General features: G+C 37.4%; 1 protein-coding gene across 11 annotated transcripts in view; it reads right to left on the bottom strand.

The window, feature by feature from the left end:
* The window catches only part of scn8ab (sodium channel, voltage gated, type VIII, alpha subunit b), a 75,404-nt gene that overhangs the window by 8,565 nt on the left and 53,306 nt on the right, over window positions 1-13,533 (bottom strand). For 8 of the 11 annotated variants that reach the window (XM_037790841.1, XM_037790993.1, XM_037790760.1 and 5 more), the window contains exons 20-22: window positions 13,232-13,386; window positions 11,570-11,743; window positions 4,467-4,589 (exon numbers count right to left, since the gene is read on the bottom strand). In XM_037790841.1, the coding sequence (XP_037646769.1) occupies window positions 4,467-4,589; window positions 11,570-11,743; window positions 13,232-13,386 (452 nt within the window). The remainder of the gene's footprint in view (window positions 1-4,466; window positions 4,590-11,569; window positions 11,744-13,231; window positions 13,387-13,533) is intronic. The other 3 variants (XM_037791220.1, XM_037791377.1, XM_037791300.1) reach the window with 1 other exon arrangement.

Genomic DNA, 13,533 nt, shown 5'->3' with positions numbered 1-13,533 from the left:
GAACAGCAAGGAAACAGAGCCACTGTAACTTGGCAATCACACAGCAACTGCATGGAGATGTTCACACATAAGAACATCAACACACACACACATAGAAATGCACATTCTTTCCTTCCATTAGAGGCTCTAGGTGTGTTATTATCTGATGTCTTGGCACAAGATGAAGCCCATCACAATAAAATACTAGGGGTGTAACAAGACAGTCAGCTCATGGTTCGGCTCGACACAATTCAGACTCATGGTTTGATGCACTTATGATACTTTTAACAAGAGTGAAAACAAAACATGAGTGTCCAACTGTGACTCAGATTATTTTTTTTTAATTACTCCCAATAAGTTGTTCTTAAAGGAACAGTGTGTAGGATCTGGCAGTATCTAGCAGTGAGGTGAGGCGATTGCAACCAACTGAAGCCTCTCCCATGTGCCAAGTGTGTTGGAGAGCTACGGTGGCCTCCCTAGAGCCATTTGGAGCAGAGCCAGTGCATAGAGTGTGTGTGAACGTGGCAAGTGAGTGGTGAAGCAAGAGAGAGAGCGGCGGCGACGGGAGCAAGTAACGTTATCGACTCCGGCCCATGCAGGAAAAGTTAACAGAGTTTGTTTTGTCCGTCCTGTGCTACTGTAGAAACATAATGGTGCAACGTGCCGGACTCCTTGGAAAGGGCCCGCTCCCTATGTAGGTAAAAACAGTTCATTCTGAGGTAATGAAAACACAACAATTCTCATTTTCAGGTGATTATACACTGAAGAAAACATACTTATTAATATTATATTCCATTTCTGCCTATACATCCCCCTAATTGTTACACACTGGTCCTTTAAAACATTGTTTCCTTATCAGTTTTGGTGCCAATAATAGAATACACTAAATAATTTTTTTTTTTTACAAGATCTTTGTCTACGCAAAATGAAACTGAAAAATTAAAAATGTCTAGGTAACAGTGTGCTCATGCAGACAAAGAGCGCATGTGTGGGTAACACTTTATAATAACCGTTAATGGTACATTGATAGTTAATTAAACTTTATTTAATAGTTATTTTACTGTTATCAAACAATGAAATGATAATTAATAATGTTTCCTTATAACAAGTAATGTTATAATTTGTTATTTTAACAGGTTATTGTTGCACACATTATAACATTTTATATACAATATTAAGTATTTTTTAATGATTACCAAATAATTTGTAAATCTTTTAAGAAATTGTTTGTGAAACATCTATAAACATTACATAGACAGATATTTTTAACACTTTGTTAACGGTTAATAATTGGTTTGTAACTGTCTATAAACATTATTTGGATGACTATTATAAAGTTGCAACTGATGATTATAATACATGGTTAAATGGCTAATACGTACTCTGTAAAGCATCTATAAACACTATTGAGATAAATAGTTAATACATTGTTAAAGGTTAATAATAGGTTTCTGGTCCATCTATCTGTGTAATGTTTATAGATGTTTCGCAAATTATTTCTTAAAGATTTACAAATCATTTGTTAATTATTAACAGATATAGTATATAAAATGTTATAATGTATGCAAAAGTAAATTGTTATTAATAGTTTACTAATGTAATCCGAATGTAATTGTAATTGTCTCTTGTCAGCTATGATACAATATATCATTTATAAATGAATTATCTCATGTTATACAGACTAATGATAAAATAACATAAATTATAGCATTACTAAATTTTTAAACATGATTAATTATCATTTCATTGTTTGTTAACAGTAAAATAACTATTAACTAAATTTTAATGAAATATCAATTTACCATTTATAATTCAATTCATTCAATTTATTGTTATATCGCGTCAAATCATTACAGATGGTTATTATAAAGTGTTACCTCCATATTATCCCACTTTTGTATCACAATGTATTGTGCCATGATATATTGTTACACCCCTATAAAATGCATTATTCTTTCCCTTCAAATGTTGTATTTAGGATTGTATGGCTGTATGAATCGTACACAATCATATATATTGTGTACCACCATGTCAAGAACTAACTGTAGACAATGACTCTTTGTGTATGCATGCTGAGTTAGATCTGCAAAGCTAATGTGACCAATAATGCACTTGATGATTCGTGAATTTTGATTTAACATAAAGAAAACACATATTGCTGAGTATTCCCAAACAATGACTATGTATAACGGCTACGGGGTTACAAATATTGCCAATTGAGCACAAGTGTCACTTATATAAACTATTCTGTCCATGAAGCAGTGTGTGCATGTTGGAGGAGATAAAGCTATTAGCTTATGAATGTGCATTTCCAAACACAGAGGTGCCATGGTAACAGGAAGCCAAATAAACCAAAACTATATAGGCAAACATCAAATGTCAAAACTCTCTAGGATTTCTTTTCATTCCAGAGTTCTGCCTAATAATATAGAGACAAAGCATCCACATGATCAGTTAATATAACTACTGCAAAATGGTGATCATGAAAATCATGGTGATGACATTCACTGAGGAGTGGTGAGCAAGGATGGCGAGGAGGGGGGATATGCAACCAGAAGTTTGTTGATCTTCCAGTGTGACAATGCCAAAGCCAAACTGTGATAAGATCAGATAACAGGACACTTGAGGCAGAGCAGCAGCAGAGGAGGCTGAGCTTAGACACTAACAAGTGTTGTTTTTCTGCCCAGCAACAACCAGAGGCTGATCCAACCAATCACACATTAAAATCATGATCAGAAGAACCCAACTATCATAGCAGAAAGTACGTCAGTATAGACAGAGCCCTCCAGAGGTCGCATGGTATCAACATGAGTGACATGGAAACTGTACACATGGTCAAGCATAAAAGCTGCAGTCGGTAACTTTGAGCAAATACGGTAACAAATTAAGTTATTTAGATAAAACAGGCACTATATCCTGACAGTAGTGCATGAGACAGATAATCTGTGACAACCAATCAGAGCTGAGCTGTCTCGGCAGCAGCTGTCAATCACTGCTCGTGACACTCGTGAACTCCGATCAAACGGTCAAACTAGGCAGCGCTGATCAAATATGAATCAAGATTTTGTTACTGTAATGCCTATTTCTCTCCTCAAATGTGTCTGGCTGGTGGTCGGTGCTTGGCATTTCCTCACCTGATCTCAACATGGCTGCCGGGGCACAAACGTTCTCATTTTGTAGCAAAACAGTGCACTACAAGATGTTTCTGAAAACATTTGAGGCGAGAAATAGGCAAAAAAATATTGATTCATGTTTGATCAGCACTGCTTAGTTTGACCGTTTGATCGATTGACAGCTACTTTAGAAACAGCTCGGCTCTGATTGGTTGCTGTTGTTCGAGCGTGGCAGAAACTTGCAAATGCCATTAGGAACTCGGGAGGAGACAGAGGAACATGATTTTTTTCAAATATTATCTGTCTCATGCACTAGTGTCAGGATATAGTGACAGTTTTGTAAAAATATTTTTTTAGCATATTTGCTTAAAGTTACCGACTGCTGCTTTAATCAAATGCGTGCATACTGTAAAATAGTAAAATAAACATGCACAAACAGTTTAAATGACCATTTGCACAAATTTCCACAGTATATCGAATTGTGTGTCTATTAGGGCTGGGCAATATGTCGATATTGTATCGATATCGTGATATGAGACTAGATATCGCCTAAGATTTTGGATATCGTAATATAGCATGAGTGTTGTCTTTTCCTGATTTTAAAGGCTGCATTACAGTAAAGTGATGTAATATTCTGAACTTACCAGCCTGTTCTAGCTGATCTATTATTTGTCTTTATCCACTTAGTCATTATATTCACATTACTGATGATTATTTATCAAAAATCAAGCACGAATCAATCTCCATATTGTTGTCGAGGTGTTTGGTCAAAACTGTTGTGTTATTTGACTTCCTCCAAATCGCCCAGCCCTACAGTAGTGCCTATCAAATGACAGCTGGGGGGCTCTGTAGCTCAGAAACACTTTAACAGGTATCAGTTTGCATGCTTAGATTGCATAATTTCACATTAACCCTGTGCTGTGACTCCATTTAAAAAGGTTTTGTGTGATGGTTCATAACAACCTCTAGTTGTTCTCTCAGCTGGTACGAAACACTTCATAGCTGAGTGGTTATTATTGCTGCTTGCATCATTCAGGTCTGTCATGGTCTTGTGTTTCATAAGGCATGGGACAGGCTTTTAAGGTGTTTTGTTAATATTTTTAATGAATAAATCACTACAAATTGCCATAACATCGCACTAAATTTATAATATATGAAATGAAATATGATAAATCAAATCAGATGTATTGTGACCATCTGAGATGATCTGCATCCATGCAAAAAGCTTCTCATTGGCAAAAGCTTTTAGCTAAAAAAATTTCCCTTTAGCGACATTTTTTAAAAAAAATTCTGTATTGCCATCTCTAGCATGCGTTGATGCTTTTATTTAATCGGCATGCAGAAGGACCAGTTGTCTGGTATCTTAGGTCTTACCCTCATCCCTTCAAAACGTGACAGGGCCCTGAGGGGTCTCAAGGCCCTCAGTGTCCTGAGTGATTTAATCGGGCCTAGATCGGAGTAGCCCAACGCATTAGCTATAAGGCTGACTATAGACACCTACACAGATAGGGACAGAAGGAGAGGGAAAGACAGAGGCAAAGAAAGAGAGGACCCACATAGTTAGAGGGGATATAGAGAGAAAAGTGGGGCCTATATATATACTGTAAGGAGGTCTGGTTAGATACAGATATATATAAGTACATATATAGTTTCTATATGTGTAAATATATGTATCTATATAACATAAAGTTAAACAGGGGTTATTACAATAGACAAAAGGTCAATAAAGTGTACATGACCCAAGTTTTCTTTTTTTTTTCTCTCTTTTATGTGTTTGTTTGCTTATGTTTGGTTTAGTTTGGCAAGCCAGTCTAGCGTGATAACCAGCTTAACAGCACAGTAAGCACACCTGGAAAGAAACTTGTGGTTGACACAGTGAGAGGGAGAGAAGATAAAGAGTCAAACAAAGGGAAAAATTAGAGGAGAGATGTATTCACAAACACTAAATCAATGTGACACAATAATATACACACGGTACACAGTACAAAACAGTACAGTTTCCACACCAGAGAGCATCTTACTCAAAGAGGGGGAGAGAAAACGCAGAAGGTTGAGGACAACTTTCAGGGTTAGAAGAGAGAGGATAACCTGTGAAAGTACAAGTCCCAACACAGCACACAAACCTTACCCTGGACCCCAAAACACCGAACCCCTCAGTCCCTCTCGACAGCTGCACAATGTCTCTCTTAACTTAAAGAGAGACATAGTTATAGGCACCTGCTGTGAGAGAGAGGACAGGTCAATATTAGCGTAGAGACTTGCATGGAAAGTCAGGATAAGTTATCTGCACAACACACAGGCCAATTTACTGTAGAATATATTGAGATTTCTGCATATCTATTGGAGAATCAGTAAGGGGTTTGACAAGCACTGGATCCCACCACATAACCTGTAGAACTTCACTCGTCCCTCCTCTATCCTGAGCTACTGTATATCCATTAATTAGGCTTCTAACAATAAAAAAGGAGAAATATAAGATGCTGTATTCGTTTCTATTTCAGAAGAGAGAAGCCGTTTCACACAGGTAGAAGGTTAATTACTTTATGTCCCATGATTTCTCACTTCTTTTGGTGACAATTGGAGCCCGAAAAATACTTCATATTTTTGGGCCAATACAGATATTTGGGAATAAATCCTTCTGACTATAACACATTGGCCAGTATTACTTTTTTATACATAATGGGTGGACAGATCAACAGAAACACCGTAAAATGTAATGCACTCCAATGGAGTGTTGCAAGGATGACGTATTTTCGTAGGCCAACCCGGAAGTTAGCATCTCCCTGGTTCCCTCGACAAAAAGCCAATAGGATTTTTCCATTGGCTTCTGTATTATTGCAGAAAATAAGCTCTGTGGCAAACAAACGTTAATGACACACAGCAAGATTATCTTCACAAATGAACATCACTTTTATGATTTTTGAAGTGTGAATGCAATCGCCAGAAGTAAAAAGCTAATGTTAGGCTATAAACAAACTACACTGTGGTAGCTACAAGATTGTTTTACGACAGACAACAATCAGTAGACATGAAGGAGTAGAAGTTTGTGACATGCTGGACATTATTATTCATGTCCAAATATTGCACAGCTATGGCAGAAAATCCACACAAATTTCTCATCACATATCACCTAGAATGACCAATCTATTCTTCATAATGAGACTGATAAAAAATAATAGTGAATCATTTACATTGTAAAAATAAATATTAAATAGGCCTCAGGTGGTTCTCAACCTGGGGGTCGGGACCCCCAGGGGGGTCATGAGATAATTTCCAGGGGTCGTCAGATGGTTGGGGGAAAAAAAATAACATATTAAGAATAAAATAACATATTTTAGACTGGGGAATGATTTTTACTAGGACTGTCAACATTAAAAATATATATATATATATTTGCATAATGCAAGAATATTTGTCCACTCCCATGTTGATAAGAGTATTAATTACTTGACAAATCTCCCTTTAAGGTACATTTTGAACAGATAAAAATTGTGTTATTACTTTGCGATTAATCACGTTTAACAATGGACAATTATGCAATTAATCTGGATTATATAATTTAATCAATTGAGAGCCCTGGTTTTTACATTGCATCACCTGTACCAGTGATATAATTTGCCTCAGAATAGATTTTATTGAGTGTGTTTGTGAGAAAGTAGAAAGAACTGGCAAGGGCAGCACAAGCCGAACGCCAACCTGAATAATCTGGGGGGGTTGCGACTTGAAAGGGTTGAGAACCACTGAAGTAGGCTATCATGTCCTTCCATCAATCATTTTTTTGAGAAATGTAAAAATGTTTTCAGACAGAAACCATTCAAAATAATATCATGTTGTGTCTCTTTTATGTATAGAAGACCAACTTGCTTCTAGGTAACTTGGTTAATTTGCTTTATTAATTGTATTACTCCTCTCTCATCTGATTGAAACTGTAATACTCAGATTGATCCTACCTATTTGTTCAACGTGTGTAAATGAAATGAAATCAACAAAGCACCTGAGCTTGATTGAGCCATGTATTTTTGCAAACCACAGGATGTCTTCATTAATCAAGTGAGTCCCAGTGAGCTCTGATAAACTACAACACGCCTGTGGTCTTAACGGGCACTGAGGAGCTGTGGGAGTTACCGGAAACACATCACACAAGTAGGCACTTGACCATTCCCAAATACCGCAAGTGTGGGTATTAGGACAGACCCAAAGACACGTTCAGAAAACCAACAGGAAACACAACATACATTAGTGAATCCTTATCATGTGACAAAGGATGTTAATATTGAATCACGGACAGACTGGCGCCTCACAGTCAAGGACGGTGGAAACTTGGTGGTCTAGGGATAATGGACGACTTACCAACCGATTAATGATTTAGCTCAACATAAAACACATTATCAAATAAATGTAGAAGGATTAGGACAACAAGAAAGGAATTTAGTTCTCAAATTCATTTCAATACTCTGAGAAAAAAAATCTGAATTATAAGAAAAAAGTCAGAGGCTGTGTTTGAAGTTGTTCACTAATTATTGTACATAAAAAAAAACCTATGTGGACATTGTAAAGGTCATGCATGATAGCAGAAACATTAGTACTTGGTTATTAACCATCATTTTTTCTCTACTTTTTTGCATGGTTGCATAATTTGAGTCCACTATACAGGGGCACAAATATTTTCATTTGGGAATTTAGGCAACACTACAAAATGGCAGACACACAAAATAGTAGACCGTGGCTACGTTCCAAATCACATCGTTTTTCTTTTTACTTTTAGTACATACTGCAGCTGCCCTTACAAAGTATGTACTGTTACATGCAGTATGCATACGATTGGGACATACTACTTTGTCATAACATTGTGCCTTGAACTTTGACCCTCTTTCTCATATACCCCCTGTGCAGAGGATTGTGGGTCAGAATAGCCAGAAAAGCATTCTGGCTTGCATACTGCAAGGCCCAATTCCAAACCACCCTCTACACCCACTCCCTACCCACTCCCACTCCGTTTGCACGTTCACGTGGAGGGTCTGCCATGTTAAGTGCAATCCCAAACCAATTAGCGGGGAGTGCAGACCCTCCAACAGCTAGCCTGCATCGATGCCGACTTAACCAGCTGCCCTTACTGACGACACGCGACGCCGTTTTATGTTCGCATGGAACATGCCGTAATGTAAGCTCTGTGTGACTACCGGTACAAACATTTACTGATAAACTGCTCAAACTAAGATAGACATTTAATTTATTCTACTTTATCATCATACAGACGTTATCAACTTCAAGTAAATAGATTGCATTTAGGATCAAATATACCCTTGTCTAGTCTAGAAAACGGTAGACATGTTCCTTTGATTGTAAAGTGTTGTATATTTATACAAATATATACAACATATTAGGGCTGGGACTATACACCTATCTCCTGATTCGATACTATCACGATACTTGGTGTGCCGATTCGATATGTATTGCGATTTGATATTACGATTTATTGCAATTTTTGTTAACTTTTTTTAACACAAGACCATGGGAAAAAGTTGAATCATACATTTCTAGGGACTTCTACTTTGGAAAATATCTAAATTGATACTGTAGATCAGTCATTGTTAGACATTATTTATTACATTTTTTCCAGCAACCCAAAAATCAAAGAATGAGACATTTCCCTCACAAATTAGCGGTATTTTCTTTTTAATTCATAAGGGACATGTAATGTTTTTATACTTCTGGTGAATATAATCCAATCAATCTTATTTCCATATGTGTATTTTGTTTAAACAGCACCGTTTGTTAACACCTTATTTTGAAAAACGGACGTAGTTACACGTGTATAATTCCGCTAATTTCACGAAGTCCGTCGCTAGGTCTCCCGTCAGCTCCGTTCTCTTTATACTGGTAGAATGCATTTAACATAAATGTCAGTATATGGGTGCTCTACTGTTGTAGCGTCGGCCGATTTGACCACCGAGATGCGAGTGACGGCTGGCTTGACCGCACGTTACTGCAATACGATAACATTTACTGTCCATGACAGAGTTAGCTTGCAGCTTTAGCCATCATGTCTAGCTCTGCTTTTCCCGCAATGTCTGAAACCCAAAGTGTTTCCATACTTTACTGGATGTGTAGTGTGTCAGCTGTGCAATAAGGTTTACTCTGGCATTAACACTGCTTTTATTTATACAGTACATTTAAACTCAATTTCCCCAATAAAGTATTTCTGATTCTGATATTTATTTATAGGTTCCTTGCTGGAGAGAGGGAAGTTCATCCCGAAGTGGCCGCTGTATTTATACCCTGCACCTTCATTGAGCTGTGAGTGTGACTACAAACGGTGTACACTCCGTCACGGAGTGGGAGGGTGTAGGGACCGGATTGGAATTGGGCCCAAAATGCGATCGGATGTATTAGGACATCCTGGTATTTTTGGCATACTGCATTTGACATTTTATGTATTGGGACACACTTAATGTTTTTCTGGCATACTAAATAGTAGGGTAGTATGGGTATTGGAACACACGGTATGCTGTATACTCAATAGTCAATCATTTTTGACACAGCAAGACTCTTTCCTACAAATTCAGACTTTTTTTTCAGAATTCTGAGATAAGTCTCTGGGCTTAAATTATTTTTTTACATGGTCCTATTCTACTTCAATCTATGACAAAACTACACCATTTAAAGACACCATAAAATGATGCCTTTAAGTTCCCGGAAAAGCGTGACTTTCTGGAAAGCCGTGAATATTTCATGGTGACCTCATTGTGCACTAGTAGGTATGAACATAAAATCCTGCCCCGGCGCTCATCGACTGCTTTTCTCTCCTTGGCTTGCGGTAACAATTAACTTACACTGTTTTATGTCCCACCTGAACTTCCTGTTTAAACAGGAAATACATCACATTAAGGGTACAGCCAGACAGAACATGTCGATGCCGGTAGGCGCCACAGAAACACCTCCCACAATCAGCATCTTGAGGGAAGATCAATCATGCTTTCAATCCAAATGCTGTTCGGTGCTTGCTACTGTAGTTGTTACAGTTTAGTTTTACAAATGACACAAATCAGTGCAGAACCTACGTCTGAAGTGAGTTTTATGTCAGCAGCTGTATTTAACGAACATAACACGTGATTTTCTACCCCTTCCCATTCAATTTCCTGCAATTAGCCTAGCTTGCCATGTTTGGTCTGGCTGTATTTTAAGCAAGTAAAGACCCCATTTCATGTGGCCTTTAAGCATACCATGTAATGTACATTTTCCTTTTTCAAAAACAGACACAGGAAGAAATTCAAGTGAGAAACTCATCACGTACAAATGACAGAAAAGGACAAACCATATGTGCTGAATGAATCAGCAGTCCAGAGCTAGACAGGAGCTCTGAAACATAGCAAGGTTTATAGATGTTTACTGTGTCAGGGCTACTGTTGTGCTGCTGTCGTGGGGCCCAAAATTTCAGGTGGCACCCTGGTGATGGTAGACTATCATAGCCCTCTTATCTATTTACCAGTAATATCACATTATACGTCCACTTTTACTGTCCACATTTCTGTGAGCACTGCACCATACTGACTCCATTTTCAACAGTAACATTTAAAGGTGCAGCATTTTGCTGACTGTAAATATGGCCCATAAAGCACTGCAGCAAAGACTGGATATCACATATGAGATAAATACAATGTGTCCCTCAAGCTGTGACCCTTTAATACTTTGTTATGTAAGATACATTAACATTATAGCCTGTATATTGACTCAAAAGGTACTCAAACCAGTACACATTAGGTTATCCAAACTGCTTAGATGTCCGAGGTTTAGTTCAAGGAATAGACCATGTTTTATGAGATCTTGGGCCATTTGCTCAACTTCTGCAGTTTGAGAATATAGACAGAAAATCATCCCAATGTACCATTTGCTTTGGAGAGTCAGGCTAAAAGTGTAGGTATTATCCAAAGACATTTTTGTGATAAAAGGTTACTATCAGTGTTATTACTATTATGTAACCTGTAGATTTAAAAAGAATACTGTCATCACTTGGAGAAAGTTCAGCGTGACGAGCTGAAACCTGAGTGACGAATGGACATCTGTTGGAGTCCGTAGATGACTTTTTCAAAGAGGTTTAGAGCAGAATTTACTGGTCTGGTCATCTCCGACATGATCCCTAGGCATGGAACAAATCTAGTGCTGAACAATACTTAGTTATATTTTATGTCTTCATGTTTGACAATATGCTCTGAGGCTTTTTGAAACGGTGGTATAATTAAAACTTTAAAAAATAATCTGTGTTATAAGCTTTCTACAACTAGTTCTGACCCCTAATAATGGTCATGTATTGTCCAGCTTAATGGTTAAGTTAACTAATGAGCCAATCTCTTAAAATCCATGCCTTCCTTTGATGTTGCAATCTTAAAATACAATCATGAGGAGTTGAACCAAATTACTTGTATACATTGCATTGCTGCACTCTTAGTATACAACGAAATGGTGCGAAATGTACTTACATCCACAATGAAGAAGTCTAGCCAACACCAGGCGTTAGTGAAGTACTTGACAAAGCCGTAGGCCACCCATTTCAGCAACATCTCCAGGATGAAGATGTAGGTGAAAACCCGATCAGCATACTCCAGAATGACCTTGATTGTCTTCCTCTGCTCGATGTACACGTCCTCGAAGGCCTAAAGAGCAGCAGAGAATCATCACATGGACAACGGTTTAACTGATCTCTTTCAGCATTTTACATTGTTGATGTTGCAAATGAGTAAGCTGTGAGGTAAGCCACACTGTACAGCGTTTTGTTTAAGGGGAGACACCCCAGGCAAATGCTTTGTTTTTCATGCACTTTTTTGGGCTATTTTGGTTCCATAACATGTCTTCTTTCAGACTAGTGGAGAGATGCCTCACTTGCATATTTAAATATACAATTTCAGACAACTTGTAATACAAAAAAATAATTGTTTTAATACAAGTAATCAACTGGGGAAGTTTCATTGTGATATCTATTAGTTCAATTTTGTACCTTGTTCACGTGTAGTGTCTTGCAAAACGTATGGAATTTTACAATCCATATCTTTAAAAGCCATTTTCTCAAAATGAGTTTTTTTCTCACTCTGAGCCGGAAATCTCCACTTCAGTAGCACTTACATGCACCAAACTTTCCAGTTTCATTGCTGTCTATATTCTGACGTTTTTTACAAAGGGGTTTGTTCATATATCATTCATAGCCTGATTTATATAATATTTTATTCCTAAAAACATGGCATTTTTTTATGGCTGTTGGCAGTATTTTCTGATTTATGGAGTGATAAAAAGAGACAAAAAGTCCCCTCTGTAAAAACTTTTGACTTTTTTAAGTTAAAGAATTTTTTAACCTGGCTTTATACAATGTTCAGATTTCTGTTCTGGGGACGTTTCAGGATAATATCTATTAGTTAAATTTTTTACCCTATTGTCCTGGGGTGTCTCCCCTACAAACCTGATAAAAATGGAAGGAAAAATGTGATGAAATATTATATATATCAACCAGTACTATTTCACTGAGGAATGGCAGACCTGAATTTTTATTGTTATAAAACATCTCTACGTGTGTTTATATTTTGTAAAGCAGCTTATATGTTTATATGTTTGTTTACCTTTTCAGAGAATGAGTTGTTTACATAGTAAAAGAAAACTAGTGGATAAATTAAATTTCCGTCAAGTCAAACTAGACCGATCATTCCCATAGCTCTTCCATTCTCCATCGCCTGAATCCATTCTTCAGCACATAAGTGTTTTGATTTGGCCGTAGGCCTTCCCCCTCCAGAAAGCTGCAAACCTAAGCTGGATTCTGCCGGTTGAAAGGTTGGTGCATTACAGCACTTTGCTGTCCATTAGCAACAATCATATCAAGCAGTTGCAGAAGAAAAGCAGGAGATGGTCTTGCTTGCGCACATCCTTATGAGATTCACTTTCTCTAAATGAATGCCACATTCTTGTTTTATTTCTTCTTTGTTCACATGTTATATCCTACATTTATTATAATGTTGTAAAGCACTGAGTAACTTTATTATGATACGAGCTTCATGATAATTGTTAGAAGCACTAATAGTGGCATTAGTATGATGTTTATGAGTGTATACAAAAGTAGGAACACCCATACTTGTGTGTGCGTGCATGTGTGCGCCTACCAGGGCTCCACTGCTGAGCAGGATCATGAAGATGATGAGGGTTTCAAACCAGTTGTGTTCTACAATCAGGTAGCAGGTCTTCCTCAGGAACCACCAGTGTTTCCCCCAGCCGTGAGTGATGGGAACATCACAGCACTTGTATTTGGCAATACACTCTGTTTGACAAATAGAAAACAAAACTGCTGTTATACACAGAGACTTATGCATAATACAACCAAGGACACAATGCAAAATGTATCACACTGTCATTAGTATAGTATGTACAACATTAACAATGATTCCTGTCTATTCGTCATTACTAT

The sequence above is a fragment of the Sebastes umbrosus genome, chromosome 1 (genome assembly GCF_015220745.1).
Source record: "Sebastes umbrosus isolate fSebUmb1 chromosome 1, fSebUmb1.pri, whole genome shotgun sequence".
Taxonomy (NCBI): domain Eukaryota; kingdom Metazoa; phylum Chordata; class Actinopteri; order Perciformes; family Sebastidae; genus Sebastes; species Sebastes umbrosus.
Note: the sequence above shows the minus strand (reverse complement) of the source record. Positions and strands in the feature narration are given on the sequence as shown.